Source organism: Neoarius graeffei, chromosome 4 (genome assembly GCF_027579695.1).
Source record: "Neoarius graeffei isolate fNeoGra1 chromosome 4, fNeoGra1.pri, whole genome shotgun sequence".
Taxonomy (NCBI): Eukaryota; Metazoa; Chordata; class Actinopteri; order Siluriformes; family Ariidae; genus Neoarius; species Neoarius graeffei.
In genome coordinates this window covers 58,752,735-58,778,123 of record NC_083572.1, presented here as the reverse complement: position 1 = coordinate 58,778,123, position 25,389 = coordinate 58,752,735, and the positions used below count along the sequence as shown (strand labels likewise).

The 25,389-nt window shown below is 41.0% G+C and overlaps 1 protein-coding gene across 2 annotated transcripts in view; it reads left to right on the top strand.

Moving 5' to 3' along the window:
- Positions 1-25,389, top strand: part of ca16b (carbonic anhydrase XVI b) — a 239,642-nt gene that overhangs the window by 187,157 nt on the left and 27,096 nt on the right. The window contains exons 9-15 of one of the 2 annotated variants that reach the window (XM_060919413.1): positions 4,424-4,608; positions 11,948-12,053; positions 12,125-12,174; positions 12,276-13,002; positions 13,700-13,838; positions 17,753-17,844; positions 23,677-23,768. In XM_060919413.1, the coding sequence (XP_060775396.1) occupies positions 4,424-4,608; positions 11,948-12,053; positions 12,125-12,174; positions 12,276-13,002; positions 13,700-13,838; positions 17,753-17,844; positions 23,677-23,768 (1,391 nt within the window). Of the gene's footprint in view, positions 1-4,423; positions 4,609-11,944; positions 12,054-12,124; positions 12,175-12,275; positions 13,003-13,699; positions 13,839-17,752; positions 17,845-23,676; positions 23,769-25,389 lie in introns of both variants that reach the window. The other variant, XM_060919412.1, reaches the window with a different exon arrangement.

Below are 25,389 nucleotides of genomic sequence, written 5' to 3'. Positions count from 1 at the left end.
TGTAGTGGTTAGTGCTGTCGTCTCACAGCAAGAAGGTCCGGGTTCGAGCCCCGTGGCCGGCGAGGGCCTTTCTGTGCGGAGTTTGCATGTTCTCCCCGTGTCCGCGTGGGTTTCCTCCGGGTGCTCCGGTTTCCCCCACAGTCCAAAGACATGCAGGTTAGGTTAACTGTAATCTGTGGTTGGTAGAAGAGAGCAACTGGACTTGCTTGAAAAGTCTTGAAGACGTTTCGCCTCTCGTCCGAAAGGCATCCTCAGTTCTGTCTGTCTAATAGGGAGTATCAAGTATTTATCCTCTCATGGATCATCATAGAATCCGAATCAGAATGCTGATGGCTGCATTGTAGCTGGCTGATAAAAGATGTCTTAGACACCCACCTCTGTTCAGTGATGGTCGTTCCAGGTTGACAAAAATGAACGATCCTCTCTGGCTAAGATGTCTGCCAGTTTTCTGGAAGTCCTCTCATACTCCCGCACGAGTCGAAGGGATCTCATCCCAAAGTGTGTAGAAACATATCTGTGAAGATAGTCAGTCGTCCAGGTACATAGTAATCTGTGGTTGGTAGAAGAGAGCAACTGGACTTGCTTGAAAAGTCTCGATCAGCCACCTACAATGCAGCCATCAGCATTCGGATTCGGATTCTATGATGATCCATGAGAGGATAAATACTTGATACTCCCTATTAGACAGACAGAACTGAGGATGCCTTTCGGACGAGAGGCGAAACGTCTTCAAGACTTTTCAAGCAAGTCCAGTTGCTTTCTTCTACCAATCACAGATTACTATGTACCTGGACGACTGAGTATCTTCACAGATATGTTAGGTTAACTGGTGGCTCTAAATTGACCGTAGGTGTGAGTGTGAATGATTGTTTGTGTCTATGTGTCAGCCCTGTGATGACCTGGCGACTTGTCCAGGGTGTACCCCGCCTCTCGCCCGTAGTCAGCTGGGATAGGCTCCAGCTTGCCTGCGACCCTGTAGAACAGGATAAAGTGGCTAGAGATAATGAGATGAGATGAGATGAGAACAGACAAAAACAAGCAAACAAACAAACAGAGATGAAAACATAACTGCAAACAAAGTTGGCAGAAGTAATAACCCCATACACTGACATAAACCAAGAAAATAAAATTTACGCTCAGTCTAAAAATAGTTAAATAAATAAATAAATAAATAAATAAGAACAGGATAAGTGGCTATGGATGGATGGAATAAATAAATAAATATTACATTACAGTGGGGCGGCACGGTGGTGTAGTGGTTACCATTGTCGCCTCACAGTAAGAAGGTCCGGGTTCGAGGCCGGCGAGGGCCTTTCTGTGCGGAGTTTGCATGTTCTCCCCGTGTCCGCGTGGGTTTCCTCCGGGCGCTCCGGTTTCCCCCACAGTCCAAAGACATGCAGGTTAGGTTAACTGGTGACTCTAAATTGACCGTAGGTGTGAATGTGAGTGTGAATGGTTGTCTGTGTCTATGTGTCAGCCCTGTGATGACCTGGCGACTTGTCCAGGGTGTACCCCGCCTTTCGCCCGTAGTCAGCTGGGATAGGCTCCAGCTTGCCCGCGACCCTGTAGAACAGGATAAGTGGCTACAGATAATGGATGAATGGATGGATACATTACAGTGCAAACAGGATTCATTTAATGCTAGGGAATAAAGAGAGGTATTAATGCAAAATACAAGGGAAGAAAGAGTGGTGGTTCGAAAAACATGCTCAGACAAACAGCCTTGTAGAAGAGAGTAAAATATTCCAAGTGCTCAGTTCTAAAATTTACCAGTAGCCAATATAGAGAGAACCATAGTGGATTCATCCACATGCTGCATCTAGTTTTCATGAGAAAAAGTCCTCCCTGCCTAATGAAAACAAGAAATGGACTGCATGATAAAGGATGTCAACCACAAAATTACTTGTATCATCATTGCTAATACCACCATTATTATAGCTAATTTTCTTGTTCTTTTGAAAGTCTTTTGAGAGACAACTATATTTCCTCTGATGTTGGTTAAAAAAATCATTAATTGCCCTTAAAATAATGAACATTCTATTGGTCTTGAAATTATTTACTCTGTTCTTCAGGTTTTTTGATGAACAGCAAAATAACATAAATTATCATGACATAAATTGCAGATAAAAGAGGTGAGTGCAGGGTGAGTGCAGCTCCTTTGACAGTGTCCAGATATTATTCTGTCTTTGGAGTCAATATTCCAGGTTCCTAATGTATACCACAATTAAGGTCGTACCACATCTAGAAGCCAGAATTCACTTTTTTGTTTGAATCAGGTTTGAGGTCTCGAAGATGAAGTCAAGTCTCAAGCCTTTAGCAATACATATTTTTAAAAAATTTAAATTCTAAAACGGACATTCTAATTTTCTAATTATCCTTTCTAAATTTCTGTGATGAACTTTTGGTTGAATATCAACTGAGATATGAAAACAGCTCCGCTGCGTTCACTGTTTCGTGCTGTTTTCCAGGGATGCACATTTATTTATTTATTTGTTTGTTTGTTTGTTTGTTTGTTTGTTTGTTTGTTTGTTTAATGCATTACTGTATCCTAATTGTTGTTTTTGTTTTGTACACATTTGTATCCAGGCCAAAATTTAATGATTCTTCAGTATAATGTCTAAGTTGTAATTCAGGTCCCCATATCTGCTAAGAAACTACAAGCAAAACTCCTACATACTCACATGCATGAACACGCGCACACACACTTGCGCACACACACACACACACACACACACACGCAAGCTAACAGGCACACACACACATGCAAGCTAGCAGGCACACACACACACGCACACACATGCAAGCTAGCAGGCACACACAAACGCACACACATGCAAGCTAGCAGGCACACACACACACACACATGCAAGCTAGCAGGCACACACAAACGCACACACATGCAAGCTAGCAGGCACACACACACACGCACACATGCAAGCTAGCAGGCACACACACACACACACACACACACACGCACACATGCAAGCTAGCAGGCACACACACACACGCACACATGCAAGCTAGCAGGCACACACACACACGCACACACATGCAAGCTAGCAGGCACACACACGCACACACATGCAAGCTAGTAGGCACACACACACACACACACGCACACACATGCAAGCTAGCAGGCACACACACACGCGCACACACACAAGCTAGCAGGCATACACACATGCAAGCTAGCAGGTGCGCATGCGCACAAGCACGCACACAAGCTAGCAGGCACACACAAACACACATATGCAAGCTAGCAGGCACACACACACGCACACATATGCAAGCTAGCAGGCACACACACACGCACACACATGCAAGCTAGCAGGCACGCACGCACGCACACACATGCAAGCTAGCAGGCACACACACACGCACACACATGCAAGCTAGCAGGCACACACATGCACACACATGCAAGCTAGCAGGCACACACGCACATGCATGCAAGCTAGCAGGCACACACACACACGCACACACATGCAAGCTAGCAGGCACACACGCACACGCATGCAAGCTAGCAGGCACACACGCACACGCATGCAAGCTAGCAGGCACACACACACGCACGCACACACATGCAAGCTAGCAGGCACACACACACATGCAAGCTAGCAGGTGCGCATATACACACACACACACACAAGCTAGCAGGCACACACACATGCAAGCTAGCAGGTGCGCATACACACATACACACACACGCACAAGCATGCACACAAGCTAGCAGGCGCACACACACACACACACACACAAGCAAGCTAGCAGGCGCGTGTACATGTGTGCATGCACACACACATGCAAGCTAGCAGGTGCACATACGCACGCACGCACACACACAAGCTAGCAGGCACACACAAACACACATATGCAAGCTAGCAGGTGCACACACGCGCGCGCACACACACACACACAAGCAAGCTAGCAGGCGCGTGTACACGTGCGCGCGCACACAAGCAAGCTAGCAGGCGCGCATACACACACACATGCAAGCTAGCAGGCGCGTGCGCGCACACACACACACACACACACACACACACACACACACACACACAAGAATACAGAAGCAGTTTGAAAGGTTGGAGATAGACTGAGATGAAATTGTGTGGGGGGGTTTTGACGCAGTACCTGGTTAGAACACTTTGGTGAGTCAGAATGCAATAAAAAAAAATATTCACTTCACCTTCAGTCTCTAGCCAGAGTGCCTGAGTTCATGAATGTGTTCCCACTATAATTTGCCAAATTTATCTTCAATCTCATCATCCCTAATGAAATAAGAAAAGCTCTCTCCTTTCTTATTGAGACGAGATCTCAAGTTGCACGTTGTAGTTCTCGTTCTTTCTGTTTTGTTTCTCTCCGTCTCTGATTCTTTCTCTCTGTCTCTCTCTGATTCACTCACACCCATTTTCTCTCACTTCAGTCTGCAGCAGCGTTCCTGACAACATGAAGGGCCTTCCTCTGAACCGAACAGCAATGCTACTGACCTGGGATCGCCCTTCGATTATCTACCATCCACCCCTTGTGGGCTTCTTTGTCACCTACAGCTGGGTTAAGGATGACATAACCATTGAGAAGATGTTTACCCAGAGCAGCGAGCACCACACTGTGAGTGTCCAAGCTCATAACCATCAGCAGTCTTAAAGAAACAAGGATATAATTTACAGCTAGGAATTACTTTGGGCTTAACCTTCATCCTACCAAGTGGGGTCCATCTGGACCCCGCACCTATATGTTTGTTTGCCATTTTAAAAATATGTGACATACTGCCTCACCGTTTTATGAATTTGTCGGAATTTATGTCTTAATTAAAACACTAAAGCACCGGAAGATCAGCTTTTTGCATTGTGAAGGTATAACTAATTTGTTACTGGGGTCCAACCGGACCCCAGAGTAAAGTTTATCTGTCTTTCATTTTATAATTGAATAGCACACTGAAAGTTAACTTCTTTTATTTCTTTTATGTTCCATAATGAAACTACCAAGGCATTCCTTCTTGGGGTCCGTGTGGACCCCACTGCTGCAATAAGCACAGGCTGCAAAACAAAAGCCCTAAATTATTTTACAATTACTTTTTTGTTTTAAATTCTGTAAGAAAAGACCTAAGTTGTAATCCAGAATGTTTTACAGCTGCATGAGCTGCAAAAATCATGTATATAATGCCAATTTTTTTTGTGGCGCTATAATTTGCTACATGTATGCTAGTTATTGCAATATTATTGCAATGTTATTGCATTTATAATACATCATTGATATTCAGCCATAGTGGATTTTGTTCTTCAATAAAGTTATGTCTGTTTGCTGCATTGAATTGGTTCTTACTGCATTGATTTCAAGGTATTCCCTCCTGGGGTCCATATGGACCCCGCCTGGTAGTTTGTGTATGTAAAATTGGCTGGTAGGATGAAGGTTAAGTGTGTTCTTTATGCCTTGGGCCCTTTAGTGTATTGCTATTATTAATACAAGATGTTCTGAACAAAACTTTTCTGGTGATTTTGTCTTTATAAGCTTTAATTTTAAAGAAAAGTATTGGGGTCCAAACGGACCCCACATGGTAAGATTAAGGTGTAAAATAGCATGGTAGGATGAGGGTTAAAGGGCATTGTTATCTTATACTTGGTTGTTATTCTAAGACCAGGGGTACTTTTCACAAATAACGATGGACATCCCTGCTGGACTAAAGTACCGATCTGAAATATCATGGTATCTGCGTTGCAAATCACCACTTCTGTTGTTCAGACACCATACTGTCGTTCCAACATCGTCATTGATGACACGGTGCTACATGTAGCATGTGTGGTCAAAACATATCGAATCAAATTATTTCTTTCTTCCTATACTGAAACTGCATTCATTACATTTCTAATTTAAACCAAACGTTATTCATGCTGACTTAGAAGGACTTGGCATTGTCATTACAATGCACATTAAACCTATTTCTGTGGGGGGGTTGTTTGGTTTTTTGTTTTTTATTTTGTGTGGCCAAAATTTTTTTTTATTATTATAGATTTTTTTTATTCCACTTATAGAAGTCCATGCAGCATTTCAATTCTTTAAGATGTATTGAAATGTGCTGGTTCACAACCATACTTTATTTTGTTATACATCACCAACTCACACCATGCAGGAGGCAGTTACAGTGGATATAAAAAGTGCATACACCCCGTTAAAATGATAGGTTTTTCTGATGTAAAGAAATGAGACCACGATAAATCATTTCAAAACTTTTCCCACCTTTAATGTGACCTATAACCTGTACAATTCAATTGAAAAACAAACAAATCTGTTCGGGGGAAAGACATAAAAAATAAAAAACATACAATAAGCTGGTTGCATAAGTGTGCACACCCTTAAACTAATACTTTGTTGAAGCACCTTTTGATTTAATCACAGCATTCAGTCTTTTTGAGTCGGAGTCTATCAGCCTGCCACATCTAGACTTGGCAATATTTGCCCACTCTTCCTTGCAAAAGTGCTCCAAATCTGTCAGATTGCGAGGGCATCTCTTGTGCACAGCCCTCTTCAGGTCACCCCACAGATTTTCAACTGGATTTAGGTCTGGGCTCTGGCTGGGCCATTCCAAAACTTTTTTGGGGGTCATTGTCGTACTGAAAGATGAAATTCCTCTTCATCTTCAGCTTTCTAGCAGACACCTGAAGATTTTGAGTCAGAATTGACTGGTATTTAGAACTGTTCATAATTCCCTCCACCTTGGCTAAAGCCCCTGTTCCAGCTGAAAAGCAACCCCAAAACATGATGCTGCCACCACCATGCTTCACCGTGGGTATGGTGTTCTTTTGGTGATGCGCAGTGCTGTTTTTGCGCCAAACATACCTTTTGGAATTGTGGCCAGAAAGTTCAACCTTGGTTTCATCAGACCATAACACATTTTCCCACATGCTTTTGGGAGAGTTGATGTATTTTTTTTTTCAAAATTTAGCCAGGCCTGGATGTTTTTCTTTGACCCTACCTCATAGTCCAGACATATGGAGAATACGGGAGATTGTTGTCACATGTAGTACACAATCAGTACTTGCCAGAAATTCCTGCAGCTCCTTCAGTGTTGCTGTGGCCTCTTGGCAGCCTCCCTGACCAGTTTTTGTCTTGTCTTTTCATCAATTTGGGAGGGACGTCCAGTTCTCGGTAATGTCACTGTTGTCCCATATTTTCTCCACTTCTTGATGACTGTCTTCACTGTGCTCCATGGTATATCTAATGCTGTGGAAATGTTTTTGTACCCTTCTCCTGACTGATACCTTTCAACAATGAGATCCCTTTGATGCTTTGTAAGTTCTCTGTGAACGCTGGCTTTTGCTGGAGGATGCAACTGAGTCAATGTCTGAACTTTATTTGGGGTGAATCAGAGTCATTTTAACTGATGGCAGGTGTGAACCCAAAAAGACTGAATGCTGTAATTAAATCAAAAGGTGCTTCAACAAAGTATTAGTTTAAGGGTGTGCACACTTATGCAACCAGCTTATTGTATGTTTTCCCCCCTAACAGATGTGTTTGTTTTCCAATTAAATTGTACAGGCTAAAGGTCACATTAAAGGTAGGAAAAGTTTTGAAATTATTTATCATGGTCTCATTTTTTTACATCAGAAAAACCTATCATTTTAATGGGGTGTGTATACTTTTTATATCCACTGTATGTGCTCTTATTTAAATTCATATACACACATACCCTGTGTGGCAGTCTATACCGAGATTGGATGTGTTGGACATCCTTATATTACTGTACATTTATTTATATATTTATTATATCACACATTTTCAGGTGTGCACACTTTGAGTATTGAACCCTTGATCTTAGCATTCGAATCATTTTAATCTACCATTTAGTGTGACAATTGAGCCACAAGTATGCAGACAGAGTAGAGACCCCCTAAAAGGATGTGTAAAAAATGTAGAAAGTTTCTGGTGCACATGAGAAGCTACCTGAGAAGCCTGAACTCCATAAATATGATGCAGCGTTTCTGTCCAGAGAATCACCATTCAGAGGGATATATTTGAGAACGTGAAATGTACTAGAAGATATCATAAATCAGCTAACAGACAACATGCACACCAGATGCTCATGCACGCTAGATTTTTTTTTTTTAACACGTCCCTATAAGGGCGGCACGGTGGTGTAGTGGTTAGCGCTGCCGCCTCACAGCAAGAAGGTCCGGGTTCGAGCCCTGTGGCCGGCGAGAGCCTTTCTGTGTGGAGTTTGCATGTTCTCCCCGTGTCCGCGTGGGTTTCCTCCGGGTGCTCCGGTTTCCCCCACAGTCCAAAGACATGCAGGTTAGGTTAACTGGTGACTCTAAATTGACCGTAGGTGTGAATGTGAGTGTGAATGGTTGTCTGTGTCTATGTGTCAGCCCTGTGATGACCTGGCGACTTGTCCAGGGTGTACCCCGCCTTTCGCCCGTAGTCAGCTGGGATAGGCTCCAGCTTGCCTGTGACCCTGTAAAACAGGATAAAGCGGCTAGAGATAATGAGATGAGATGAGATGAGATGAGATGAGATGAGATGAGATGAGATGAGATGAGATGAGAGACGTCCCTATAAGGGCTCTGTAACCAAGCATGCAGGCATACAGCATGCCGTATTTGACAGAGTTATTGAGACAGAAAAGAAGAGTTGGGCGGCATGGTGGTGTAGTAGTTAGCATGGTCGTCTCACAGCAAGAAGGTCGTGGGTTCGAGCCCAGTGGCCGGTGGGGGCCTTTCTGTGCAGAGTTTACATGTTCTCCCCGTGTCTGTGTGGGTTTCCTCTGGGTGCTCCAGTTTCCCCCACAGTCCAAAGACATGCGGTTAGGTTAATATGGGACGGCCTTGGGCTGAGGTGCTCTTGAGCGAGGCACCTAACTCCCAACTGCTCCCCGGGCGCTGTTAGCATGGCTGCCCACTGCTCTGAGTATGTGTGTGTGCTCATTGCTTACGTGTGTGTGCATGTGTGTGTTCACTGTTTCAGATGGGTTAAATGCAGAGAGGAATTTCACAAGTGTGTGATGAATAAAGTTGTGCTTTCTTTTTCTTTCTTTCTTTGATTCATTTAAAGCGATTACAAAGCAAATTATTGGGCAGTTTAAAAAACAGCTGGGATCACTCCCAAATGAAGTAAAGAACTGTCAGCATGTGTTGGTGCAGGTAGGCAGTGAATAAGCTGTGTAGCCTTCAGTCCCGAGATCGGTAAGGAATTGCTTGCAAGTGTGATTGAAGGTACTTTTTTTTTATTTATCTGTATTTTTTTCTATTTTTTACTTTTATCGTTAATTTTTTTTTCCTATTTCTTTCTTTCTTTTTTCTTTTTGAATTTTTGGATTACTTTGTTTTTCCCCTAATAAATAAACGATGAAAATACAAGTCTTATTTTATAAACAATTCATATCCCTTCAGCCACTGCAAATTATCTGTATTCTAAACAAATTGCCTTCATTACAGTGACATGGAGAACAGAAATGAGATCCACAGCAGTCATCATATTCTGAAGCTTATCAACATTATATTGCTTATTTAGGAACCAAGTAATGAACTTGTGATTTACTTCGAATTGCATAATGGTAAAGTTGTAAGCTACAGCCATACCAAACAATGTAGGCTAAACCTATCAGTCTCTCGTTTCCATCATCATCATCATCCTGTTCTCGAAATGTTGTGGATGCAGATTGCAGCAACCCAAAGAGCTACCTAGGCCTACATCAAGTTCAGTATTTGTAGACAGTTTTTTTTTTTTAATCTAGATATAATATTTTATGGTGACACACTAATACAGAAGAGGGAAAATAACTGTGCTAAGCCACTGCCTAAAACACATGCACAAATGTGGATATAGATATATAGCAGCTTCTTTTCACCTAGTATTGAATGAAACTGATGACAAAAATTAAGTCACCAACAGGAACTACCAAAGAACAATGGTTGTACTGACTAGTCATGAGCAGTAGTTCCAACAACCCAACTTTGCAACCATGTTTGTGATTGATCATTGGAACTACCCTTTCATCCATCCATTATCTGTAACTGCTTATCCTGTGCAGGGTCATGGGCAAGCTGGAGCCTATCCCAGCTGACTATGGGTGAGAGGCGGGGTACACCCTGGACAAGTCGCCAGATCATCGCAGGGCTGACACATAGAGACAAACAACCGTTCACACTCACATTCACACCTACAGTCAATTTAGAGCCACCAATTAACCTAACCTGCATGTCTTTGGACTGTGGGGGAAAACAGAGCACCCGGAAGAAACCCACACAGACATGGGGAGAACATGCAAACTCCACACAGAAAAGCCCTCGCCAGCCACTGGGCTTGAACCCAGAACCTTCTTGCTGTGAGGCGACAGTGCTAACCATTGTACCACCGTGCTGCCCTACTACACTTTCAAAAAACACCAATTGGCACTGTAACAGCCACAGTTGCAACGGTGGTCAGGCAATGATGCTTTTGAGAAATGCATCCCAGGTTAGAACTCCAAAATTAGTATGAGTATCAATATTAGTTCAATCACTGTAACAGACATTTACCAAGAAGCAGCAAATGAAAAATGGCCAAGTAGTCCCCCAAGCCAGAGTGGAGCCCTAGATACCTCAAAGACCCTGCACAGCTGATAGAATTAGACATCTATCTTCATGGGAGTCTGATGAACAAGACAGCGCCAAACTCTTCACTCTAGTGTCAGCTTGGTCTTCTACATGCGGTATCCATGACAACAAACATGGGCTCAGCAAGCCGAGGAAACTTGTGTGATGAAAGCTGCCAATCTTTTTTTCTGGCTTAGCCGAATTAGATTTGGATTCATTTAGAGAAATCCATCTGCTACAGCCAAAGCCCAATTACAGCTTTCGGCTCCAACACATCCTGTCTCCCTAATCATTTCTGCACCACATTTACATTTTTATTTCAATTTGGAGCTGGGGTGTTGTCTACATTAGGGAGTCAAGACCAATTTTGTCATAGGAAGGTTCCCATTTCTGGGACCTACAATGTAATTGAATGATCAGGAATTTCCAAGGAAGAAATGCAATTTTGCCCTGCATGGTGTTGACATAAATCTGAATTTGCATCTACATTATAGTCGTTGAGTAAATCATCTACATTTAGAGAAATGTGTTTTAAAGACACTTGAATGTTGAAAATCAAACTCAGGCCAAGTTTACATTAGACCGTATCTGTCTCGTTTTCTTCGTGGATGCACTGTCCGTTTACATTAAACCGCCTGGAAACGCCGGGAAACGGGAATCCGCCAGCGTCCACGTATTCAATCTAGATCGTGTCTGTTCCGGTGCTGTGTAAACATTGAGAATACGCGGATACGCTGTGCTGAGCTCTAGCTGGCGTCGTCATTGGACAATGTCACTGTGACATCCACCTTCCTGATTCGCTGGCGTTGGTCATGTGACGCGACTGCTGAAAAACGGCGCGGACTTCCGCCTTGTATCACCTTTCATTAAAGAGTATAAAAGTATGAAAATACTGCAAATACTGATGCAAATACTGCCCATTGCGTAGTTATGATTGTCTTTAGGCTTGCCATCCTTCCACTTGCAAGTGGTAAGTGACGCGCATGCCCGATATGCACTGAGATATCACACACAGCGGCTCAGTCCCAAATCACTGCTCGTGCACTATACTCGCGCGCTCTGTGAGCTGCGCAGGGCCGGAGTGCGCACCCTCCAGAGGGCACTCACTGTTCAGGGCGGAGTGATTTGGAGCGCAGGATGCCTGCGGAGCCGAGCGTATCCGTGTATTGGCGTTGCTGTGTGCAGGCGAATCGTGTATTGGCGTTGCTGTGTGCACGCTAATCGTTTTAAAAACATTAATCTGATGATCCGCTGATACGGTCTAATGTAAACCCCACCTCAGTTCCCACACACTAATATTTCCCATCATTCTTAAGTGTTTTGGATGATACCTAATTGACGTTTGTATATATTTACTGTATGCTTGTTGTCTCCAGCAGGCAGTGATCACACACATGTCCCCAGATGCTCTGTATCTCTTTCGGGTACAGGCCTTGTGCCAGAGAGACCAGCGCAGTGACTTTAGCCAAACACTTTTATTCAGAGGTGAGTATAATTATGTGCCTTATATTGCATCATAATTACATCAGCTAAACTTTCACTTGGTGTTGTTTCAGCAAATACCACAAGGATATTTGAAGGGACGAGAATTATAAAAACTGGAATGGTGAGTTGTTGAGTAGTTGCTGATACATCTACCTGAATAAACGCTGCTGTTAGTGCACCTTAAAAAGATCACCCCTCACTTGTCATCTTACCCTTTTCCAGCCCACTGTGTCTTCCTCTTCAGACATGGCACCCATTAGCTCTGGCTCCTCTACGTGGTCATCTTCTGGTCTCCCTTTTTCTTTTGTGTCCATTGCAACAGGCATGGGGCCTCCATCCAGTGGGGGGCAGACCACAATGGCATCTCTGGTCACCAGCACACTGCTAGCTGGTCTTGGCTTCAGTGGTGGTGTGATTTCCTCTCTTCCTGGATCCCTCTGGCCCACCCATTCTCCCAGCTCAGGCCCTGCACCAACTCGACAACCAGCCTGTCTTACATCTGAGACCACCCAAAATGGGAACAAGCCCATCCCCTCAGAAGAGGGAGAAATAACTAAAGAGCTGGAAAAGGAAGAGCACAAACAAGAGGAAGATGAGGAGGATGATAATGAGGAAGATAGGGTGGAGGAAAAGAAAAAGAAAGAAAAACATGTGACTGAAAATGAGAAGAAACAAGAGCAGACCACATTTCAAGAACCAGCTTCTTCTGTTTCACCATCAAGAAAGAGCGGGCAAGCAAGTGGGCTTGTCGATACAGAGGTCTCCACAGTACCACCTATAGAGGAGAAAATCTATACTGTTACTCTAAGACCTTCAGGAGCAGACTTGAGCCAAACAACTTGGCTGCAAGAAAATTACACAACAGATATGCAGCTTTCCAGCAGCTCTACTCAGGCCACGAAACTTACCAATAAAGAGAAAAGTGGACAATCTGTCTACATCCACACTGGTGAGTGAGACATATAGGACATATAGAACTCAGAGAAAGGGACACTGTTTCTCAAATTACTGTGGATATTTTCTTTTACTACAATTCACTTAAAGGTGCTTTTAAAACTCATCCTATAAGAACAGATATTTCTTTTTAAAAAGTATAAGAAGCCCAGCGATGACCTGGCGACTTGTCCAGGGTGTACCCCACCTCTTGCCCATAGTCAGCTGGGATAGGCTCCAGCTTGCTTACGACCCTGCACAGGATAAGCGGTTATGGATAATGGATGGGGCGGCACAGTGGTGTAGTGGTTAGCACTGTCGCCTCACAGCAAGAAGGTTCTGGGTTCGAGCTCAGTGGCAAACAAGGGCCTTTCTGTGTAGAATTTGCATGTTCTCCTCATGTCTGTGTGGGTTTCCTCCGGGTGCTCCGGTTTCCCCCACAGTCCAAAGACATGCAGGTTAGGCTAATTGGTGGCTCCAAATTGACCGTAGGTGTGAATGTGAGTGTGAATGGTTGTCTGTGTCTATGTGTCAGCCCTGTGATGACCTGGCGACTTGTCCAGGGTGTACCCTGCCTCTCGCCCGTAGTCAGCTGGGATAGGCTCCAGCTTGCCTGCGACCCTGCACAGGAGAAGCAGTTATGGAAAATGGATGGATGAAAGGAAAAGTATAAGAGAGTCTTGAATTCACTCTTTTCTGTGTTTACCATTCAGATCGGTACGGCATAAGCACAGTGTCCAGTGATCGTGAATCCTCAGCAAACAGGATGGAATGGATTATCCCTTTAATGGTGGTATCGGCTCTTACGTTCCTCTGCCTAATCATGCTGCTGGTTGTCCTGGTCTACTGGAGGTAAGATGTTCTAATGGAGGGAATGTTGGCCTAGCTTAACACACCTGTTCAAAACATCTGAATTATACCATCAGCTTCAGCTATCACTTTCAGATCATGATGATGCAGTTATTATCCTGCGATAATCCATGCTCTGTCTTCATGAACTTGCTCATGATTCCCAGGGAAGCTCCAACTCCTTCTATTAACATTCTCTTAGCCCTGTGCTGGCTTATAAAGCATACTATATTATCACCATAAACTCTTTGATGCCTCCATGCATCCATAAATGTGCAGGATGCAGAATATTGATTATCAATGAGCCTTTGGAGGAAAGACCCAGCTGTGCTTCAATATGTGAGGCCTATGCACAAGCTGTGATGACTAGAAGATGCCATTAAAATGAAATGAAATGTAGAACTAGAGATGGAGTAGTATGCTAGTAGCTGTCATATATATATATATATATATATATATATATATATATATATATATATATATATATATATATATGGTACTTATCTTTGTTTAGATAGTTTAGTTATGATAGTTACATCACAACCCTGAAATTGCTGGATCATCCTAACCTTCCAACAAGCTGGATGTAACTAGCCAAAGTCTAGCACTGATGGTTTCAGCAGTTACAGTATGGCTATGGGACACTGATCATAAAGTTGAAAATTCAGATCCTCCTGGGCTCTTGAGCAAGACCTTTAACACCTCAGTTCAGTTGTAAACACCTGCCAAATGATTAAATATAAATGTAAAATTTGCAGAACAACACAGTATGTAGTGTTGCTACCTCACAGCTCCTGGTTTTAATCCAAGTTACTGTCGATGTGGAGTTTTACATGTTCTGCCAATGGCTGTGTGGCTTTCCTCCCACCTCCCAAAAACATGCCACTAGGCAGACTGCCAGACCTAAATTACTCCTAGGCATGAATGTATGTGTCATGTCCTGCTATGAAACGACCTCCTATCCCAGGTGTATTCCTGCCTCGAATCCACCATGACCCTGACATGTTACTGAAGATAAATGAATATAAGTTCTATAACTACAAGCAGTAACACACATCTGACTCCTGGGGATTATTTTCACAACAATGCAGTCGTGTAATACTCATTTCATTCTGGCAAATTATTTCTAACTAATAAGAGATGAAGAAAAAAAAATCTTAATTTTATCATTATCTGTGTGAAACCTATTTTGTTAATCTCATCTCTGTAATTGGCAATCCGGCTTTAGTGGAAGGAAGTTAATAGTGAAGTGAGTGAAATGGTGATGTGGTTGAAAAGGCTTGTCAGGAATGTAATGAACAATTATGCTTTAACTGAACAAAAGGGAGCAGATGGAAATTTGACAGCTTCCAAGAGAGGATGGAATGGGCTTGGTTTATCATTAAGATGTCAGAGCGTACTATACTGTACAGAATGCTACTGTGTTATCAGCAGTCAGACAACATGCTAAAATCTATTCTTCAGCTCTATTCTCATGTATTTAGGTGTTAGCCTTTAATTTATTCAGGTAAGATTTTTGCTTTGCAATTATTTTGCCAAAATTCTCTCTCTCTCTCTCTCTCTCTCTCTCTGAGTAATTTAACTCAAATTATTTTCAGAAAGTATTCTGTACTAACTGAAATAAAGTTATGAGGTGGCAAGGTTGATAGGCTAATGAGGTTATTGTGTGGGCTGCAATCCATCTGGATGGCCCAGAGCTTTTTTCTTGGTCTGCTCAAACACACAAATGCTCAATACCAAGAACAGAGACACATCCCCTGCGAGATTTCTAATGTCGATAAGCTAGTCAGACTTTAAAACAAAAAAAAACCCTCCACATAGGCTGTGTAAGCAAGCTCGTAGAGACAAAAAAAATACTGTCATTTCAAAGGGAGAGTCGTTAATATGAATGCGTTATAGGGAGTGATCCCAAGGGCCCACCTCTACCTCTTTCATTGCATCCCCTCCCTTCTTTCCTCTTTTCTGTTCTAATACTCATCTTTTCTTCTTTTTTAACCTCACCTCTCAAGGATGAATAGCATCTGTTCTTTGTTCTGCATTATTTACAGGTAAGGTGTTTGAAAGTATTTTTGTAATATTTAATAGTTATTCCATGAAATCGAGTCATACGTAGCGCTGAGCTGGCTATAAGTCATGTACGATAAGATTGAGTGGAATAACTGTTTTATTCTATCCACATTCACTGGATTTTGAGAAACAAAGCATTTTTTTTTTTGCAAATTCGATAAATAAAAACCTTGTATAAAACGTCCGATAAAATAATTTCCGCTTAGAATGTAAACAAACCAGTGAAATGACAGTAGCAATTTGTGAAAAATGCTATAATAATACTAATTCTTGAAAAATAAAAAAAGATATGTTCTTACCATCAAATACTTTCATTTCATATTTTGTTGCTTTTTTTGTATTTTTTGGTGTTTTGTCTTTGGTGTTCGAGTAGATGTTTTGTTTCATCCTCTGTTGGTTCAGCAACATGCTCCGCCATTTTGTTTTTCTCTACTCACGGTATATCAGCTGATATCCTAGTAGTAGAGGAGCCAATCAGAACACGCGATTGCTCATATCCAGTGAATGTGGATAGAATAACTGCAAATGAGCCATTCCACTGAATTGGTGCCATTTCTGTCCCTAGAAAATTATATGTATAAATGCACATAAAAATGTACTTTAAAATACATTTCCTTATTACGCAGAATGTCCTGCACATTCAGCTGATTTCAAATTTAAGATATATAATTGTAAGGATTAATAAAAACTACCTAAAACACTGAAAAATAGCATGTGTTACCTGTCCCCGCACTCTAACTTTATACTTAACTATGAAATGTTCCGATTAAAATCCTTCAGAAACAGTATTTCATTTGCACTGTTGTGTGACTCCATATCCTATCCATGGTTTAATTTTTTTTTCATAAGAAATCCACAATATCTTAGTTAAAATACACATTTTAGTCATGTCCCTGGGTTTTCACTCAGTCCTGTTACCCAAACATATTACCCCATCTGACAAATTTGGAACATTCCATAAATCACATGCTCAACAGGAAGTTACATCAGTTGTGTCTTCTGAAGGCCATGGGAAGACCAAAAGTTAGTTCTCTCATTTACTTTTCTGTATATTTGATGATTTTTTAACTTTGACTGATAAGGTCAATGTCAACATACTGTCTTGTTACTTAAATTATTTCTTAGATGATATTTGTTTATTTTAAAAATACAGATTTTTGGTAAATCACTAGAATGTACTAAGTGTGGTCATGCTATTAGCGATGACGCCATGTGGCTTAATTCCATGTATTAGCTAATCCTAGGCTAAAAACTCAGTCCTGTTACTTTCAGTCCTGTTACTCATATAAAGAGTATGCAGCCATCTTTGACTTCCAAACCTTGTAAAAAATAAATAAATAAATAAATAACGTAGCCTGAGGTTGACCAATACACATTTTGAATAGTTAAATATGTGTGTTATTATAATCAGTGTTGAAAAGATATAACAAATTAAGTTTAATTTGAGAGTGGTACAACAAGCAAATGGCACCCATTCGGTGGAATGTCCCAAATGTGCAATTGCATATTGGGCTACGTTAGACTTCTTTTCTATTTGAACATAGTAAGATAATTTTAAGGGAGAAGACTCCTGTCTAGTGTGAGTGCCAAACCAAAGGAGCTTGAAAATGTCCCTTCGAGGCAGACTTGTGATGCCTAAATGGTGTTCTTGCTCCTCAACCTTCAGAGGCTTCGTCAGTCTTAACTGCTTCTCTTTGAAGAGCAGATATACCTGCTGTTAACATAAAATTCTTCCATTCAGAGACTTTCAAAGGCATACTGAAGTGTGGAATCGCTCTGTTACCAGATTCAGCCCCTGGGAAATTTTGTTTGAAAGGTGCTCATGCTAACCTGAATCATTCTATTCTTAGGAAGTTTTTCCAGACTACTCATATGTACATAGAGGACAGGAACTCCCTGCAAGTAATTCACAATGAGAGCTTAACTGGATTCTTAATACCTGGTGAGTCATGCTTGTGTGCATTTTACATAGAGTGGGGCTTGAAAGTTTGTGAACCCTTTAGAATTTTCTATATTTCTGCATAAATATGACCTAAAACATCATCAGATTTTCACACAAATCCTAAAAGTAGATAAAGACAACCCAGTTAAACAAATGAGACAAAAATATTATACTTGGTCACTTATTTATTGAGGAAAATGACCCAATATTACATATCTGTGAGTGGCAAACGTATGTGAACCTCTAGGATTAGCAGTTAATTTGAAGGTGAAATTAGAGTCAGGTGTTTTCAATCAATGGGATGACAATCAGGTGTGAGTGGGCACCCTGTTTTATTTAAAGAACAGGGATCTATCAAAGTCTGATCTTCACAACACATGTTTGTGGAAGTGTATCATGGCACGAACAAAGGAGATTTCTGAGGACCTCAGAAAAAGCGTTGTTGATGCTCATCAGGCTGGAAAAGGTTACAAAACCATCTCTAAAGAGTTTGGACTCCACCAGTCCACAGTCAGACAGATTGTGTCCAAATGGAGGAAATTCAAGACCATTGTTACCCTCCCCAGGAGTTGCCGACCAACAAAGATCACGCCAAAAGCAAGACGTGTAATAGTTAGCAAGGTCACAAAGGACCCCAGGGTAAATTCTAAGCAACTGAAGGCCTCTCTCACATTGGCTAATGTTCATGAGTCCACCATCAGGAGAACACTGAACGACAATGGTGTGCATGGCAGGGTTGCAAGGAGAAAGCCACTGCTCTCCAAAAAGAACATTGCTGCTTGTCTGCAGTTTGCTGAAGATCATGTGGACAAGCCAGAAGGCTATTGGAAAAATGTTTTGTGGACGGATGAGACCAAAATAGAACTTTTTGGTTTAAATGAGAAGCTTTATTTTTGGAGAAAGGAAAACAATGCATTCCAGCATAAGAACCTTAACCCATCTGTGAAACATGGTGGTGGTAGTATCATGGTTTGGGCCTGTTTTGCTGCATCTGGGTCAGGACGGCTTGCCATCATTGATGGAACAATGAATTCTGAATTATACCAGCGAATTCTAAAGGAAAATGTCAGGACATCTGTCCTTGAACTGAATCTCAAGAGAAGGTAGGTCATGCAACAAGACAACGACCCTAAGCACACAAGTCGTTCTACCAAAGAATGGTTAAAGAAGAATAAAGGTAATGTTTTGGAATGGCCAAGTCAAAGTCCTGACCTTAATCCAATGGAAATGTTGTGGAAGGACCTGAAGCGAGCAGTTCATGTGAGGAAACCCACCAACATCCCAGAGTTGAAACTGTTCTATACGGAGGAATGGGCTAAAATTCCTCCAAGCCGGTGTGCAGGACTGATCAACAGTTATCAGAAACGTTTAGCTGCAGTTATTGCTGCACAAAGGGTCACACCAGATACTGAAAGCAAAGGTTCACATACTTTTTCCACTCACAGATATGTAATATTGGATAATTTTCCTCAATAAATAAATGACCAAGTATAATATTTTTGTCTCATTTGTTTAACTGGGTTCTCTTGATCTACTTTTAGGACTTGTGTGAAAATCTGATGATGTTTTAGGTCATATTTATGCAGAAATATAGGAAATTCTAAAGGGTTCACAAACTTTCAAGCACTGTATGTATATTTACCGTACATACAGAAAGACAGTATTCTCTCTCTCTCTCTCTCACTCACACACACACACACACACACACACACACACACACACACACCTACCTTCTGCTGTCATACAAATGAGAAAATATGCACATACTGTATATAGAATCTCATTTCTAAGAATGCAGAGTTTGAAATGGGTCTATTCATGCAATTGATTTTGTTAAATCTACCAGCTGCCACTAGTATTTTTCTGCCATCTATTTTGCTTTCTCGACTGCTTTTCTTAACGTTTGCCTTTATAAAATCTTTTATCTGTACTGACAGGCCTATATTGGTGTACACAGCAGGAGTAAAATCAGCCATTAAGGCTTATGAGTGCACCACTTTTTAGGTTAATGTCTCTGTAACAGAAAATCTATCAAGCCTGCCCTGTTAAAGTCTCTCTCTCTCTCTCTCTCTCTCCTCTCTCTCTCTTTCTCCGTCTTCTCTTTATGTGTATGTGTGCAAGTTTTTGTTTTTATTTGATCATGTAATACCCTTCCATTAATTGATGTATGCACTATATGTTTAGTAAAGAAACACAACTGGGGGGGGAGAGGTCTCAACTGTGTAACTATGTTCCCACTCAGCAGTGAGCCACCTCTTCATATGGGTCATTATATATAACAATGGCCAATGGCACAGACCTTGTTTATTCAGGGGTAACTGATGAGTTTCCCCACACAGATGCTGCCCTCTAAATATCGCCCATACTCAGTACATCCTGCTATTCAGTGCTGAGACAGTCAGCCAGAAGGAGATCACACCAGCCTTATAGGACAGATAAGCAGGGTATCCGGTTATTTAGCACAAAGGTCTTTTAGCACAAGCTCTAAAGTCTCTTAGCACAAATCTATGTTCTTTAGCACAACTCTGGATTATGGTCACAATAATCTAAAAAAAAAATACTCCTCTTGATATAGGAAGAGGTTTATTATGATTGCTTAGGGACTGGAAGCCGGAATTTGTGCTGCTGTGCACGTTAAGGATCAGTTATTGATCCCTGAAACATGGACTGAAAATCTGATTCTTTGGTGTCTTTGGATATTTGTAGTTAAGCCATAACAGACCTTGGATTGTGGGCACCTTCATACAGTAGATAACTTCAGTCACTTCTGATCATATCACATATTCAACTGACTGTCAATAATTACGTGTTTGCTGACTTAATTAACTGTGGGATTATGTCTCTCGCCCTGCTTGACAACGTGTGTTTTGCCGACTAAGAGCAGAATCTATTCCTAAAAGCTTACTCAAATTATGAAAAGTCCATTTGATATCACATATTACTGTTTTCATGTGTATTTGACTAATAAAGCTACAAAGTCTTTAACCGAAAAGACCGATTTCAAAGAAACTTCCACTAAAGCATCCTAGAACGAATGGCAATTAAATAAAAGTGCAATGTTCAGAAATGACAAAACAACCAAAATTAATATATCAGTTGTTGATAATATGGCAATCATGAAGCAAGAAGAAGATGAAGAAGAAGAAGAGATTACGCTAAGATGTAAGGGTTGTTTGATCATCAGGACCTATCTTGAAGCTGTGGCTAGTTTACAGGGAAATTCATTTTGTTGCAGCATGTTTATATTTGATTTCAATATTGCTTTTTCGGTTCAGTGCTATCAGCCGCTGAAACTCGTTATTAAACATCTTTAAACATGATCAGTAAGTATTCATAATAAAGATTAAGTGTTCTTGGATCTTGTGCCAAAGAACTTTGAGTTGTGCTAAGAGACTTTGGATTTGTGCTAAAAGTCTTTTGTGCTAAATAACCGTAAACCATAAACAAGCTTTCTCAGTGTCATTATGTAGTATATGAAGAACTTGATATTACATTGCTCCTTTTGTGAAATATCAAAAGTCTGTTCGAACAACCAATTTAATATTACACAGGTACCTTAGTGTAAAATTGGAGGGTTGTTTTCACAGGCAAATGTTTCACTACAAATCTTTTTATCTAAAATTTTCACAGCAGTCACACATTTGTGCAGCCCCCATCGTTCCTATAAATACATCACATACTGTATGCTACATTTGTTGTAATTTCTCACAGCTTCAGTTTACTGAGCAGAATTCATGAATACATAAATCTCTGTAAATATATCTTGCGTATGTTCTCCAGCAGCAGTCATATTGACCAATACTTGCATGCAGAGGCCTTGATTTATGAAAGGATTGTCTGTGACGAGAAAAAAGTCCTTGCTTGATAACATCTACCAGAAAAAAAAACCCATACAAGCTGAATTGCTAACATTATTCTCAGAGTTGTGCGTCTTTCACGTCTTGTCCTTTTTTTTTTGTCGCTTCCTTAATAAATACGGTACATTTCCACCTACAAGTGGAAAAATACAGGGTGTTATCTATGCAAATAGGATAAATTAGCACCTGCAGCATGATTTACCAAACCTGAAACCTACTCAGGGATTGCACAAGCTGATTAACATAATCAAAGGAAAGCTAAATTTGTCGAAGCTAATTTCTGCCATTTGAAGAAAAAATAAAGCTATGGTTTGTAATGTTGTCAGAATATGGAGATGTAAATTTTGTCTTAATTCAATTTTCAGTTCAATTCAATTTCACTCAGATTGTGCTTTTAACAGTGGATATTGTCACAAAGAAGATAGATAGATAGATAGATAGATAGATAGATAGATAGATAGATAGATAGATAGGTAGGTAGGTAGGTAGGTAGATAGATAGATAGATAGATAGATAGATAGATAGATAGATAGATAGATAGATAGATAGATAGATAGATAGATAGATAGATAATTGTGCAAAAGTCTTAGGCACCCTATTTTTTTTCCATACAAACTTCGTTATAGATTTCTATTTTATGACTTCTACATTAGGGCGGCACGGTGGTGTAGTGGTTAGCACTGTCACCTCACAGCAAGAATGTCCGGGTTTGAGCCCCGTGGCCGGCGAGGGCCTTTCTGTGCGGAGTTTGCATGTTCTCCCCGTGTCCGCGTGGGTTTCCTCTGGGTGCTCCGGTTTCCCCCACAGTCCAAAGACATGCAGGTTAGGTTAACTGGTGACTCTAAATTGACAGTCGGTGTGAATGTGAGTGTGAATGGTTGTCTGTGTCTATGTGTCAGCCCTGTGATGACCTGGCGACTTGTCCAGGGTGTACCCCGCCTTTTGCCCGTAGTCAGCTGGGATAGGCTCCAGCTTGCCTGCGACCCTGTAGAACAGGATAAAGCGGCTAGAGATAATGAGATGAGATGAGACTTCTACATTATCGAGTCAGTATAAAAACATTTTAGAGTTCCAAACATTTGTTTTCCAGCACAAAATTAAATGTTACGGAAAAGAAAAAGTTTGTATCTGAGCAGCATATTACACAAGAGAGCACTTTTCAGATTAAAAAAGAAAATATAATGAAGGCTGCTGGGTTTTTGGTGCAAAATTAAGAAGCGAGTGTGACAGTTAAAGTGTCCAGAAGAACTGGGGCTGGTTCTGTAAGATGGTCAGTAAAACCTACAACTCATTTCCTTATAAAACTGCACTCATTGTACCTGAGACGACTATTTTTTTTTTAAAGCAAAGGGTCGTCTCAGACCAAATATTGACTTTGTTTCATTTATTATGGCTTACTGTTGTTTATAGTATTTTTTAAATGTTGAAACATTTCATTTCATTATTTTTAAGCCATTTTTTGGTCAACAGCATTTCTTTACATGTGCCTAAGACTTTTGTATAGTACTGTGTCTTACATATATGAATTTATAAAAATGTATCCTTAATGAGCAAGCAAGAAGTTGAAGGTGGCAAGGAAAAACTCCCTGAGATGATATGAGGAAGAAACCTTGAGAGGCACTGTATGTGTGGTGAGATTTAGTCATAAGATCAGAAAATGTCACAGCTATCAAGACCAAACAGCAAATGCAAAACTTTCATTGAAATATCGTCTTTTGTTTTCGAGTCCTACTTTGAATGTGATGTCATTTATGCAATTATACTTTATAAGTGACCCTCACAACTACCACTGACTGCATGTGTGATATATTACATACATGACATGTGCTGATTAGTCTCTTTTTCTGGGATATTAGGAAATTCAGGCTGAAGCATAATACTAACATGATTTATTGTAAAATTCATTACACTAAAAATATTAAAAGTGATTTGGCATGGCTAGTGTGTGTGTATGTGTGTGTGTGTTGTGTTTCAGATGACCTGGAAGCACTCTCAGTCAGACAGTTCATCAAACATGTAATGGAGTTCTACTCTAATAACCAACAGGGCTTCTCTCAAGAATTCAATGTGAGTATGAACTTATCTGAGTGTAATTGTGTGCGCGCACATCACTCTTACTCGTAATACAGATGGTCCTGGGGGGAAAAAAAGAGCTAATTAAAGACAAGAGTCTCATTAAAGCCATCCTCTAACTGCAGGAACACTACTCAATTTCAGCCTGCTCTGTTTTATTCAGACACACATCCTCTGCTGCCTTCTTCCAAATAAATCCTCACTGCCATCATGCAGATGAGTCCTGAGTGGTTTAATCTTGCAGTGTTTTCAAAACATACTTGTGCAGAAGGGATCCGTTTAAGTAATAAACATCTGCTGCAACATCCCAGTTAGGAAAAAAGACAAACTATTAGCCATATGGTAAGATGGATCTCAGCACTGTCACTGCACACTGGGGTGGTAATTATGGTGACGGTGAAGAAAACATAGTCAAAGTTGTGTTGATGAGTTAATTACATGATTTGGACAAATTGGATAATTTATGCAAATTACAATGGAGAATAAAGATAAGTCGCGGAATAACAAGAGATCTATTTTCAAGCTTATTTGTAATGAATTTGGTCAGTATAAATAAGCTCTGTTTTGCCCCTTTTCCACCAAAGCAGTTCCAGGGCTGGTTCGGGGCCAGTGCTTAGTTTGGAACCGGGTTTTCTGTTTCCACTGACAAAGAACTGGCTCTGGGGCCAGAAGAAGCAGTTCCAGGCTAGCACCAACTCTCTGCTGGGCCAGAGGAAAGAACCGCTTACGTCAGCGGGGGGGCGGAGTTGTTAAGACCAACAACAATAACAAGACCGCGAAAGATCGCCATTTTTAAGCGACGAGAAGCAGCAGCTGTACAAACGCGAAGTCATCCATTATTATTATTATTGTTGTTGCTGCTGCTGCTGCTTCTTCCGTGTTGTTTTTGCTTCGATATTCGCGCCAAGGTTTATGCAAACGTAGCGACGTAACTGACGTATACAGCGACGTAATGACGTATACAACGACGTAACTGACGTATACAGCGACGTAATGACGTGTCTTCACTTAGCACCGCGAGCTATGGAAAAGCAAACTGGTTCTCAGCTGGCTCGCAAGTTGAACGAGTTGTGAACCAGCACCAGCACTGGCCCCGAACCAGCCCTGGAACTGATTTGGTGGAAAAGGGGTATTTTTGTCAACTCAAAACTTGAAAGACAGGCTTCGGATTCACTTTGGCCCTAACAAGGATAAACTGCTTACTAAAGATGAATGAGTAAATGAAAAAATCAAAGGTTTTTTATTTTTTTAAAACATGAGCAACATGAGAGACATGTTACAATTGTGGTCAGAAGTTTACATACAGTGACATGAATGTCATTTGAATATGAATGTCATGGCAATATTTGGGCTTTCAGTAATTTCTTTGAACTGTTCTTTTCCTGTGGCAGAATGTAGAGCATACATCTTTAATTAAAAAAAAAACCCACTAGAATTTGGTGCATAAATTTTAATTTTCTTTGGGTTTTCTGAAATCAACACAGGGTCAAAATTATACATACAGCACACCTAATTTTTGGGTAAAATGTCTCTTCACAAGATTCACCTTGACCAAACATTTTTGTTTACCATGAACAAGTTTCTGGCAGGATTCTGGTTGGATAGTTCATGACTC